The sequence below is a fragment of the Labeo rohita genome, unplaced genomic scaffold, assembly GCF_022985175.1.
Source record: "Labeo rohita strain BAU-BD-2019 unplaced genomic scaffold, IGBB_LRoh.1.0 scaffold_777, whole genome shotgun sequence".
Classification (NCBI taxonomy): Eukaryota; Metazoa; Chordata; class Actinopteri; order Cypriniformes; family Cyprinidae; genus Labeo; species Labeo rohita.
This window is the reverse complement of record NW_026129719.1, coordinates 2,491-16,387: the sequence shown is the minus strand read 5'-3', so window position 1 is coordinate 16,387 and position 13,897 is coordinate 2,491. Positions and strand designations below refer to the sequence as shown.

At 37.9% G+C, this 13,897-nt stretch overlaps 2 protein-coding genes across 2 annotated transcripts in view; both read right to left on the bottom strand.

Moving 5' to 3' along the window:
• LOC127161920 (protein NLRC3) overlaps positions 1–13,234 on the bottom strand; it is a 32,609-nt gene extending 19,375 nt beyond the window's left edge. The window contains exon 1 of the mRNA XM_051104679.1: positions 13,154–13,234. The gene's annotated coding sequence lies outside the window, so the exon portion shown is untranslated. The remainder of the gene's footprint in view (positions 1–13,153) is intronic.
• Positions 6,182–7,805, bottom strand: LOC127161921 (C-C chemokine receptor type 3-like; the record flags this gene model as incomplete). Its single annotated transcript, XM_051104680.1, has 1 exon — positions 6,182–7,805. A coding segment is annotated over one exon (987 nt), but the record flags the coding sequence as incomplete, so codon positions are not given.
• Positions 13,235–13,897: the final 663 nt, after the last annotated feature.

Below are 13,897 nucleotides of genomic sequence, written 5' to 3'. Positions count from 1 at the left end.
TAAATATATTTGAGCTGTACTTGTTCTCTGAGAATCTGTTTTCATTGTTATACACGAGAGATGCTATTACACATCTTCTGTACAAAATTTCCAAAACACAAGTGAAGAAGAAACCAAAACAGATGCTTTCACACTGTAAAAAATGCAAATATGTATTTTCCATTTTACAAATCATTTTGAGTCTCAAATACTGAAAAATGCTATTTTCTTGAAACTATATAAAACCCTTGTCAGACCAACAGTATTACCCCAAATGTTGACCCAACTAGTCAAACACAGTTGTCTGAGCAAAGAATTTCATATTGCTGAAATTTTAAGGCTTTGTAAGTTCCCAGCATGCATTGCAGCATAAATAAATTATCCAGTTACTGTTATAGGATTATTGTTTTGTTGTTTGCTGACTTCATTTAAACTTTTTTGTTGTTGTTTTGTCATTATTGTTAGTTATTTGTTGTACTGTGACGTAAAGAGCTCATCTTTTTAATATTTGCTGATTGCCAAACAATGCTCTTTTTCTAATGTCCCTGACAGCATTCACATTCAAGGTAGCCAGGTGTATTTCACTCATGAGCAAAGACAACAGAAACAAAAAACAAACCTGAAAATGTAACACATTGTTAGAAAAACAACCTCCTTGTTTACGGTACATCATTGTTTAAAACTTTGCCTAAATTCCTTACAATTTTCTTCAAATGATATACTTCTTTATTAGTGAAGGATCCCTCAGCCATTAAGGTTCTTTTCTTTTCAACGAACTGTTTGACATCAGGGAAATACTCCTGAACATTAACACCTCTCTTATTTTTTGTCGCTCTAAGGAACAGTTTTATGTCATCAACGTCATAACGACGAGCAGAAAAGTCACTCTGGGAAAGTGTCACACTAGTCAGAATCACTGTCACTTTCTGTCTCATGATCCTCACTGAGTTGTGGATCATTTTTTAGGGGAGATTTTATTTCGTGATACTTATCTTTCTTTTTTCTTTTTTGAGGAACTTTAAATAAGCTCTGTCCTGCTTCCTCAACACCAACTATTTCGCAAGCACTCCGCGATACAGGCAAAACAGTGTTTTCTAAAGCACCATGTACTTGTCTTTCGTCTTTGTTTTCTGAAGAACGCCCTACATTAACTGAAGTCCCGCTACCACCGTTAAGCATGGACTGTCCTGTATCTAACTGGTCTTGAACCGCCACAGGTGAGCTAACGTCAATCAGGTCGGCAGCAATCGGTCTACTACCGGGAGATTCATTCTCCGCGAGTGGCTCTGCTCAGCCTGGCGCTCACCTGACAGCCTCAACGGCTGGTCCGATTCGTCTGCACCAATAGTGATACTGCCATCCCTCACCCCAATATCATCCGCTTCTTTTAATTTATCAGGGCAATTTTTAATTAAATGTTCAATTTTCCAACAACCGAAACACTTTGTCTTTGCAGTTGTGACAAAAATAACATACTCAAAACCATCAATGTGAAACTTAAGTGACAAGTCTGACACGGCATCATCTTGAACTACCATGTATACAAAACGCCTAAAGGAGACGATATGTTTCAAAAGAGGGGAATCGGTACTGATCGGAATTTGTTTAATTGGTGACACCAGCTTTCCATAAAGGGACAAAGCCTGAGTTATAATATCATCACTCATGAACGGGGGAACATTCGATAAAGTAACTCTCTTAGATGGCAATGAGAGGGGAAGGAATAAACTTGCCGCTAATAGTGATTCCGTGCTCAACAACGTTTGCTTTTTCAGTGCTATTGAGAAAGATTACAGCTGCATTATTCATTCTAGAGGCAGATAAAATACACTCAGGCCCCATAATCTCTCCAATAGCCAAGCAACATTGTTCAACACTTGCCGCAGACACCACTTTAACAGCGTGACGCCGCGTAAGCAAGTTCAAATTCACACTTGGGGCTGACATAACTTCCTGATAAACGGGTTGTACGCAGCCCAATAGTACAGTGCAAACAAAACCTCCAAGCACGCACCACTAAAAGAAAACACAAACAAGAAAAGAAGGAAAGAAGATCACTCACAGCAAGACACCCGGAGTCGCACCACTCCGTTCACCCGCCCTCAACAATCACACCGGAAGTGAGAGAGAGACAGAGAGACAGAGACAGAGTCTCTCTATCGGCTGATTTGGGTTGAATGCAGATTTTTGGATAAAGGCTTTGAATTAATGCAAACTAGGAGAACCATGCAATTCACACCAGTCTTTGACAACATGATGCAATGCTTCTGAAGATGCTAAATTGTGAACAGATTTTAGATATCATGAACGCTGTTGTCATGGTAACTTATTAGTTGCAGTAAAAAAGATAACAATTTTCTTATATCTTTAAAGTGCATTATCCAAACTCTTCAAAACTTTTTAAAAGGGTTGATAATATTTAAAAATGCTGTAATACTAAGGTACATACACTCTTAAAAATTGCTGTAAAAAGGCCAAATTTTGACAGTAACAAGATATATAAGACAACAGGCCTTACTGTTTACTCCTTGGCATATACTGGACACCTGAAGCAGTACAGGAATGCTCTTAATGCAACTTGATCATCTTATTTCTCTGTTTTTATTAATAAGTCCAAAAACAGGCCTAGAACATTATTTACTACGATTAAAAAAGTTAACTCAGCCTCCTGTGCAGTCTCTAGAGGGCTCTGATCTAATGTGTGATGCTTTCTTGAACTTTTTTTCAGAGTAAAACATCTCATACCTGTCAACACCCTACCTTGGTTTCCACTACTGAACTTCTCTCTTTATGCCATAATCACAGCTTCTCTAGTTTTGACTCTGTTGTCCCCACAGTGGTTGATGAGATAATCAGGCCGTCTAATTCCTCTACTAGTTTTCTTGATCCTCCACCTACCTCTTTACTAAAGAACTGCCTGCCCACTTTGTCACTACCCATCACTCACTTCATTAAATCGTCAATGTCAACTGGAACTGTACCCGCTAAGCTTAAGATTGCTGCTGTCACCCCATTAGTAAAAAGCATGATCTTGATCTTTCTTCCCTCTTGCCTATTTCAAACTTATCTTTTCTTTCTAAGATATTAGAAAAATTGTTGCCTCCCAGTTACAGGCCTACTTAACAGCACACAACCTTTATGAGCCTTTCCAGTCTGGCTTTCGTCCATTACACAGTACTGAAACAGCCCTGGTTAAGGTCCTTAATGATCTTCTCCTAGCCTTGAATGGTTTTCCTCCTATTTGACTGGGAGGCAACAATTTGTTATATACCACAAACACAAATAATCACTTCTGCTGTACCTCAAGGTTCTGTTCTGGGCCCTCTCCTTATCACTATTTATATGCTACCAATTGGACAAATAATCAGTCGTTATGGGTTTAACTTCCACTGTTACGCAAATGACATTCAGATTTATTTTAGCACACCTTAACACTACACCCTGGACTACTCTCTTCCACCATGGGTTCCAAGATGGCACCAGTGTACGTGGCATGCCATCTCTCTTGTGTGTCTCAGTCTGTCATATCTGTTCAATTGGTATCTGTACTGTTTGTGTGGTGTTGCACAGGTATCATGTAGACTCAGTGCTGACCTACGATCGCCAAGCCCTATTCAACATCAAATGTCCGATGAACTGACTTTGCTTTTCTATACATCTTGTTTTAATAGTTTAGATTATATTGCAACTTTTAAGTTGAAATTGCCCAAGCAGAAATCCTATTATTGGCTGGATGACAATGCTCACTCTCTTAGGCAGTCCTGTCATAAAGCTGAAAGGAAATGGAAACATGGTTACTTAACAGTGTCAATTTCATGTGGAACCCTCAGCTGAACTTTGTGAAACAAAATGTTTTTTCTGATAAAGTGTTAGCTACTCACTTCTCTTTTACTTTGCACCTATCAGATGTGTCACTGTTTTTCGCTGGCTAGTCCAGCTTCATTTTCTTGTTTTCAAAATGTTTTGTTAAAGGAGCTCTGTGAATTGTTCAATAAGATGAAGACAACTGCCTTTTTTCTTGATGTAATTCCTGCATAGATTATTAAGGCTTCTTTTTCTGAAATTTGTACTGCCACTCACTCATTGATTAATTTATCCCTAGCTGCTGGGGTAGGCCCCAAATATTTCAAACATGCTGTTGTTCAACCTATGCTTAATTGCAAAGTGCCAGTTCTCTTTATCAACTGAATATGGAGGCTCACATGTCAGCACCGAAAATGAAATCTGGAATGAAGCGACTGAAGTGGAAGAAAATCTCACAGTTGAGCTGAAACCAAATGAGTGTTTATATCTGTGGCAATACAAACTGGGTCTTGGTCAAGAATCTGTGTTGTTCTGCCGTGATTTAAAGATCGACGATGAGCCAAACCCTCCAACTGAAGTCCCGCTGCCACCCGCAAAGTCATAAAAAAAATCAGCACTGGTTAACTCCATTGATAAACAAGTGCCTCAGTTAAACCTTGTATGGTGTTCATATTTTTGTTACTCAGCCAGTGTTCGTGGGTCTGGTGGACCCGCTGAGTTTTTAGGCTTTTAATTCAACACAATTTAAAAAATGTTGAAATACTCAACAGATGTGTACTTCATCCCAGTTACAAGCAATATAAACAGAATATCTGGCTGATATTTGCCCTTTTCCTTTGTTAGATTACATTTATGTATTTAAGTGCTACAACCTTGTGTGGGAATGGAGGGACAGAAACACACAACTCACACTTACACTCACACTCTCACAGACTCTCCCTCACACATATTCACACATACACACACATGAACACACATACACATACTAATAGCAGGCCCAGACAACAGGGGTACAGAGTGAAGTTATACACGACCTAAAATCCTGTGGACCCGAACATCCTGAATGTAACAACAGTGTTTAGGGGGGTGTACAGTGAGAGGTCATTGAAAATTTGTTCTGATATATGTTCTTCACAGAAAATGAGCCAAGGCCAATGAGTATGAGCTTGAAAAAATAATTCTGCGTATCATTTTTCTTTTGACAGAAAGTGAAAATGGGTCCCACAGACCTGAACACCATACAAGGGTTAAAATAATAAAGTACATTAAAGGTTATAAATAAGCACAAATATGCATGTGTATCTGAAAAGTGAGTTGTTTCATAATTAGCTGATAAAGGAAGCATATGGTCCTGATTTTAGACTTGGGAAGATTGAGTATTTATCATATTTCGTACAGCTGGAATCGATCCTGAAGCTTTGGGAATCAACGTCACAATTTGGTCAGTAACCCTGATACACGGCGATATTGGCAATACTTGATGTAAACAACAGCATAGATTGCACATTTAACGTACTACTGAATACATTGTTCTGCTAATTTCTGCTGTCTAAACCATGGAAAAAAACGTGTAGAAACTGCTTAATCATACAGAGAAGGACTTAGTAAGCAGGAAAAGGCGCAATATTTTGACAAACTAAGGTTAATAGGTGGTAAAGACACATACGAGCAGTATTAATTGAGCCTAACATTTCACCTATCTGACCGGAAATAAGAACAAACATGAATGTTGTCAAGATTCTTGCCCTGGAAATCCTGATTCAGTTTGGCCAACCACAAACATTCTTCAGTACCTCAGTTTTTTTGCACTCTTCTCCTTAATTTGTTGTAACTTTTGGCAGTCTATACTATACTCGAAATGTTTTTCCTGGTCTGACCGATTAGTACAGCCCAAAACATGATGATAACTGACCATTTTCAGTAGCAATAATCAGCAAAATATGCAAGTTTTGTTCAGTTCAGTGGCATTCAGTGGTTCTGTGCCACCTATATGGCCAATTGATGACGTGTCATGAAAACACTGTACTGTGGTCCCGGCGAGATTAGCTTGACATTCTCACAAACTTTCACTAAGAAAAGAAAACAGAAGCAAAGAATCCATTCTCAGAATTCTTAGGAACTGGAATCAGTTCCAAAAATTTCAGAATCGAACAGCCCTGTAATAGGCTATATGTAATTTTCCTTTTGAAAAAATTGTATTAATGTAGAATTCTGCAGTAGTCGTATTTGGCAAGATCTGGTAGATGAACATTTTACTGAGCTTCACAGACAAAAACTGAAAAAGAAAAAGAAAACATGATGGATAAAAAAAGATGCTTGTGTCTTAAAGAAAACAACCACAACCAAAGAGTTAATTTAGAATGATTTATTGTCATGTATTAAAATGAGTTATTTTACAAAACCAAAAGAATGTAATGCAGACAGTGAGTTCATACTCAAAATTAAGAACTGATGAATCATAATAATCTGGTGAACAGGATGTATTTAGGTGTTAAACGACAGGAAGTTTACTAATTTCAGAGACCTTTAAAAGGGGCAAACGTGTGAGTTTTACAATGTTCGAATAGAGAGAAAAGATGGTATCAGGAAGCTTCCCATCACTAATATATATACATATTTTTTTTAGCACTACACACCAGCAATTAATAGCACTAAAAAAAAGATTGCAACCTACATATAGAAGTCTTTACAACAATATATTTCACACAAAACAAAAAATTACATAAGTAAGGAGAGATTTAAGGAACCCATAGATTAGAACTAGAGTTGCACAAAGACGTTTTATCATAGAATCTAAAAATGATTTTTTAAAATTTTTACTTTACATTTTTTTCTGCTTTTGATATAATCAAATGGATATTTGAAATGAATATTTACGTTTACATTAAAATATGACAGTATTGATCAAGGCATATATGCACTGAATGAGAAATTATTGAACATAAGCTCAAAACAAACATTACATTTTGAATATTTATGTGCTCCAGACAAACCACACATACAAACCACGCATGTCTTCTTAGTCACATAAACACTCAGTAGTCAGTGTTTGGGCTCTGAACTGATGTGGCAACATCGATCCTCAGACACGGTATACGCTTGGACAAAAGCTTCAGAAAATGGTTTTGAAACTTCTTCTCCAAAAACATATAGAAGACAGGGCTGATGCAGCAATACAGGTAGGCAAAGTTTCGCGTCACGTACAGTGCATAGTCGAGGGTGTTTGAGCAATCGTTCTGATCTCCAAAGGACGTCTCGATGGCTTTCAACAGGATGACGATGTTGTAAGGGGTCCAGCAGATGAAGAAGGTGAAGATGATGACAAAGATGAGCTTGACCGCCCTGCATTTCTCCCTCATGCGAGTGAACATGATCCTGATGGTTATGCGGGTGTAACAGTACAAGATGATCGCCAGAGGCACCAAGAAAAAAAGGTAAAACTGCCGATAATAACCAAGGAGTTCCAATTTTGTGAGGAATTTCTGGTGGTAACCGGTCATTTCACACAGCAAACCTTCCCCGCCATCCATCACGTCGTGCAAAACAATATCCTTTATACTAGCCAAAATACTGAACACCCAAATGATGATGGACGACACAAACGCATAAGCCGCTCTTCTGCGCTGGGCCAATGTGATGGCGTGGACCACCGTGAGGTACCGGTCAAAGGTCATGAGGGTGAGGAAAAGTATAGAGCTGTTGAAGCCGATGGAAAAACAGCTTCCCACCAGTTTGCAAAGCCCCCTGCCAAAGATCCATTCAGATTTATGGTAGACTGCCCAGAAAGGGAGGCTGGAGGCGAAGATGAGATCCGAAATAACGAGGTTGAGCAAGAATATGTTAGTAACCGTGCTGAGCTTCTCATACTTGTAGATGATACACAGCACCAATCCATTTCCAACCAAGCTCACTAAGAAGTTAGCACAGTAGAAAGCTGGGAGAAATGCTGCGCCGAACTGGACCACATCAGTTTTCTTGCATAAAATAACCTCTCCATTTACAACTGTTTCTGGGTATCCGTGTCATTGGAGTCATTTGAAAAAAAAAATTCCAAGTCAAAATAATCATAATTACCCATTGGTGTCCGCTCGGTTGCTGAGATGCACTAAAATCAAACAATGCAAACACAACACAATTAATATACATTGGATTGAGGTTCATTCTGAGCATCAAATATTGCCTTTGGTAGAGGAGTTTGTGAACCTCTCAGCAGCCCTGATAGAAGTGATGCAACCACATTGTGTCTTACCGAGAAAACTCAACACTCATCCTGAACAAGGAACTGCAAAGAGCATTCGGTACGTCAGAACCACGCAAAACTGCACACCTTCACTCGTTTTTGGTCAATGTTTATAAAATGTCATGGTGTATAATTTTACCAAGAAGTAAAATGATAAAGAAATTATTCAAATTTTTTAAATATTTATTGTAATTTGTCAGCTGCACAAATGACATAATAAAAAAACACGACGAGGCTAGAATCCTACGTGCATCAATGAAAAAAAGATCATGAACAGGAAACATTAAATAATAAATAGATGTTAACTGCTACTTTTCGCACAAAGCTATCCAGTCAAACATAGATATGCCAAAACTACACTATTAATGCTACAGTCTACAAGACAAATTCTCAAAGTATAATTAAATTATAATATTACTAATAAAAAACTGCTGTAGTAGTAAAAATGTTCCTATAAAAACCAATAGCCCTTGAGTATAAGTATTCTCAAATTTGAACATGTAGCTGGTAGAGCTTGCTTCACATTAGAGGTCTTTACGGAGGACCCTAGACCCGAGGACCCGGGACCCGTACGGGTTCGGGTCTATATTTTAAATGGTCAACCGGGTCCGGGTCGGGTCCCAATCTATTACCTCGGGTCCCGGGTCTGTTTAACATTTGTGTGTAATACCCGAATCGATCGGAGAACACCGCACCCGCCAGTGATCAGTGTCGGTCAGCACTTTGCGTGTGTTTTGTAACTTTCAACTTTTCAACAATTAGGATGAGAAAAGTGTGAGCGGGAAATAAGGTGGGGGAAAAAAAACATGCGTGACGCGAAGTTAACGCTAGTACTGCAAGCGGACGGTACCAAGCATGTGAATTCCTCCTTTAACCTTCATAAGACTAACTAGGTGGAGCTTTAAGCATATGTTTTGTATTGTTTTCTTTTACTGAAGAAGAGACGCACCTATTGAACACGCACGGTAGTGCAGCACAGTCGGCTTTGTGTATACCCACTTATAAATCCGCTCTGATGCGCATCATTCAGCAGTGTCTTGCATTAGCCAAAATCATGACAGTCGACCACATAATACCTTATCCAATTACACGTGAATAAATGCAAATACTCCATAACAGCAAGACCATGGCGCCGGCTTCCTTGAAAATAAATAATATGATTGCGCCCGCGCACGCTTCATCCTGCTTCGTGACAGCAAATGTCACCTGCATCCGCGAGAGCATGTTACTCAGAGTGGTAACATGATAATTAATTGTTGTTTACTAATTTGAATCAGTACATTATAAGGAAAACAATACCTTAAATAAATTAAGAGTTCTTACTTCTCCAGACACCACTACACCACTGCGCACGCAGTAAAGTGTAACGCACTTCTTGTTCTGTGCGTTTTTTGAAAAAAAATAAATAAATAAAAAAATTGCTCCAAGCTGCAATAATATATAAATTAAGAAGATTCTTTCACTCGGCAAGAGAGAGGAACAGCCTAACATGAACGAAAATGTTAGTGTCAAGGAGGATTGATCACAGTCAGGGCTAACAGTAGGTATAAGCCAAAAAGTTTTTACCGCAACTTGTTTATGGACTTGTTAGCATTTTGCTGTGTAATATGTGCCGACCGGGTGCAGTCGGGTCTCTGTCTTCCCAGCCGGGTTCGGGTCCAATTTACGAATGACCGTCGGGTCCGGGTAGTAAATTTAAGGCATTTCTCGGGTCTGCACGGGTTCGGGTCCCACTTTCAAATTAAATACGGGTCCGGGTCGGGTCCGTGCAACAAATTTACGGGTCTCTTCGGGTTCAGGTATGAATTTTTGGACCTGTGAAGACCTCTACTTCACATCCTATACAGAGGTAGCTTGCATAGGGCAGTGCAGTGGATACAGTATAGCAATTTTTCTTTAAAGGAACAAGTCACCCAAAAACAAAGTCAAAAGTTGAAAATGAAAATGAAATTGGCCACAGGAAATGAGAGAATCAATTATGTACAGTACGTGAACATGCATGATGTTTGAGAGCATTTTCACCAAATAACAATTGAATTTTTAGTCCAAGGCTTCAGAAGACTAACACATGAGTTCTACTGACCACTTATTTGAAGCTTAACAGCACTTTTCTGTAGAGCGGATGAGATATTTTAACACATTCAACACAAGATTCTCAGATAGAAAAACACATCGCATATTTAAGAAACGGTTTGGATGAAGTTTGCCATAAAATAATTATCAGCCTGTCTCTAAGCTTTCATTTTTATCAGTTTTGTTGAAAACCTAATTTTTCACCAAATTTGACTGGGATCATCTTTAGACCATGCTGGCAAAAAGTTGTGGATTTCTTGTCGACATATGAAACGGTTTTCGTTTAGCGCATCGGTGAATTTGCTGGAAAGATGCCAAACTGCATTTGAGGCTGTATCTCTGCAAAGCTTTGACATATTGACACCAAATTTTATATGTGCCATTGTCACCTCACACTGACCACCCCACATCAATTTGGTAACAGCGCCACTTACTGGTCAGAAGTAATACACCATTGATTAACATTAATAATGAAATTTCCAACAATGCTAATAACTTTTGAATGAATTAGCCTTTTGTAACAAAAAAATACTCTTAAAATATTCTCAAAATATTCCTTGGGTCATGCCGACAACATGCATACTAACTATACCATAGTTGCCCGTGCTTCCTGTCCACCATTTTGATACTTGTTCGAACTCTTCCCAGACCATTGGTCCTATTTTCAAATTTGACTCAAATCATCTTTAGACTGTGCCTAGAAAAAGTTATGGATTTCATGTCGATAGACAAAACCATTTTCGTACAGCGCCACTACACATTTGAGGCATGATGCCAAAATAACTCTGAGGCTGTATCTCTGTAAAGCTTTGACATAATGACACCAAACTTTGTGTGTGTTACTGTCACCTCACACAGAACACACCACAACAATATGAAGACAGCAGCACATATTGGTCAAAAATGATAAGCCATGTTGCTTACATATTATTGTAGCCTAGTTTGTGCTGATTACAGTGTAACCAGACTTTAGCCATTAATATGTTTTTAAGATACTGAAAAAAGCACAAATGTCAGGGCATGTCAAAACTTCTCCAGGGCCCCAAAACACCCTCAGACCCCAGAGGGTTAAATTATATTATTAGTGGTTGTATTTATGATTTTTCAGCCATTTCAATTTCTATGATCCTAAAATGGCTTTAATTACTCATTGCTTTAGTCAGTCTGTTACTCCTTTGTATGCTTAACTCCTCATTCTGCCTCTTTTGTGCTTGGCCCCACAATTGCTGCTTGCAGCTATATTTTATTTTATGTTTGATTGTTTTATTATTCTTTGGTATGTCTTGCTTGTTTTATGTTTTAACACTGATTCTGTTTAGCACTTTGGCCAGCTTTGCTGAGATAAATGTGCTATATAAATAAACTTTACTTACTTAACTACCTTCCACCTCAGTGCTTCCTCCACCTGCTTTAACAAATTGCATCAAAGAACTCAAACTTTTGGCTGGAGGCAAATTACCTTAAATTTAACTCTGATAAAACTGATGTTATTCTCATTGGCTCTAAAGCTGTTGTATCAAAGCTTTCTGTTCATAATGTTGGTGTTCTCATTGACTCCACTCTCTCTAAAGTATTTAAGACAGCTTTTTTCCACCTACATAATATCTCTTGTATTCGATCCTCTCAGTAAACAGGCTGTGGAAACTGTTATTCATGCATTTGTCACATCTCACCTAGATTACTGTAATTACTGTATCAAAAGACTACAATATATTCAAAATTCTGCAGCTCGCTTGATTACCCACACAAGAAAGAATGATCACATTACCCCAAACCTCTATCACCTTCACTGGCTTCTGGTTTCCTTGCGCAGTAACTTGATATTAATTCTCACCTATAAAGCTCTCCGTAACCCTGGGCCGTGCAAAATAAGAAAAAGGCTCTCTCTTAAACTGCACCTTCACTTCTTTTTCCTTTTCAGTCTCTTCATTTTCCATGACATCTCTCTGTATCTCACTTTGTGTCTTTGCTTTTTCCACTAATTTTCTTGTACCTGTTAGTTTTCAGCCATTTACTGTTATGAGCACAACTGTCTCCAACTTGTTGCAAAACAACCACCTCATTATATAATTTATTTGCAGTAACAGTTTTATTACTTAAATACTACAGATTTACCAAAACTGTATTTTCTAAATGGCCTAAATGTCAAAATTAGTACAATGATTACATCATGACAATATCTTTACAGAAAAATCCTAATACTGAACATGTTACTGCATTATCATGAGTCATATTTTTCTCTTACCAAAATTAACCATGGTTTATTATGTATGTTTTTTTTTATGTTCATGTTATTATGTTCATTCGTGGTTCCCATGGTTTAACTATAGTAACCATAAATTTTGTTTTTAATTTTCGTAAGTGTTGTGTTGTTATCTGCCCTAGTTCCCTGAACGTATTACAAAATGTTTTATAACATTTGTTTGCTAAGTTACTACTGTAACTTTACAGTAGATAATAATTTTGTCCTTTAGCAGAGTATTTTGAGTGATGATAGTAATTTAGTTTCGTTTAGTTTATAGTACTACTGCTGTAGTTTTGTCTTTGTTTACCTAGTTAATCATTAAACTGCTAGCAACTCTTAGCAGCCTGTTTACAGACTAAACTGACCTGCACGTGAAGACCTGAACAGGTCAATAGTTTTGCCTCTGATCCACCCGGACACTTCCACTCCATTCTCGAGTCACTCGCACTGATTGCTCTTATAGAAACCGTTTGGCGGAGACGCGGAGCGCGCGCGAGCAGAATCGCGTTGCCAGTCAAGACAAACCGATCCATGATTTATTACAGATTTCGCATTTAGAAGTAAAGTACTGGTACCAAAATCTACCTAAGTACAGTAACAAAGTATTTGTACTAAGTTACATCCCATCTCTGTCTGGGCAGCTTTCTGTCATTCACTTACAGACACACTTTATCATCTGTTTGATCACGACATAAAGAGCTATAAATAAAGTCACCAAAATGACTTGAGCGCAGCATTAAAGTCTCAGAAGCACAAAGTGACCAATGAGACAAACATACATGAAAACAACAAGAGAAAGATGAAACACTCACCTCAGATTATATTTGAGACACTGCAACTTCCTGAACTGCTGTGTTGAGTGTGTGATGTTGGGATGAGTTGTTTGAAGTATAGTGTTTCTATTTTGTACTGAAGTTTTTTTTTTTCCTCCTTGTCCTATTTTTCTGCCGTTCCCCGTTTCATTTTCGTTTTTTCAGTTCATGCTGATTCATACATACCGCTGTCAATCATCGTAAAGGGCGCCGTCCAGCGTGCTGGAATATTAATGATGAGAAAAAAAAAAACTCAGAAATTGAGTCCACAGCAAACCCACACACTAAACATTAAAATAATAAACACAAGATTATGTTTAAATAAATAAATAGCTGGAATAGAGGAGCGTTTTTGCTATTTCTGATATACTCTATTTACTCTTCTTGTGCATTCACAGTGTTTATTAAATTGCAGAAATTAGACCAATCAAAACAGGCTTTAACTTATAATTTTAAGCCAGGGTTATGGATAGAGTGATAACAGATCATAAATTTGTAGGCTTGTTTTATTTTCATTTGATCTGCATGCACGCTTGTGGAATTTAAAAATTAAAGGTCTGCTACATTGTAACAACTAACTTTGTACTTAATGCATTTTAATTGTGTGGAAGTAGTGCTGCAGTTCAATTTGATTATGCTAATTTGAAACTATTACAAGTATACTTCAGGTACACTTTAAATATTTCGCATTTGAAGACCAATTTTATTTTTCACTAGTGACATTATAACACATTTTAGGCTTAA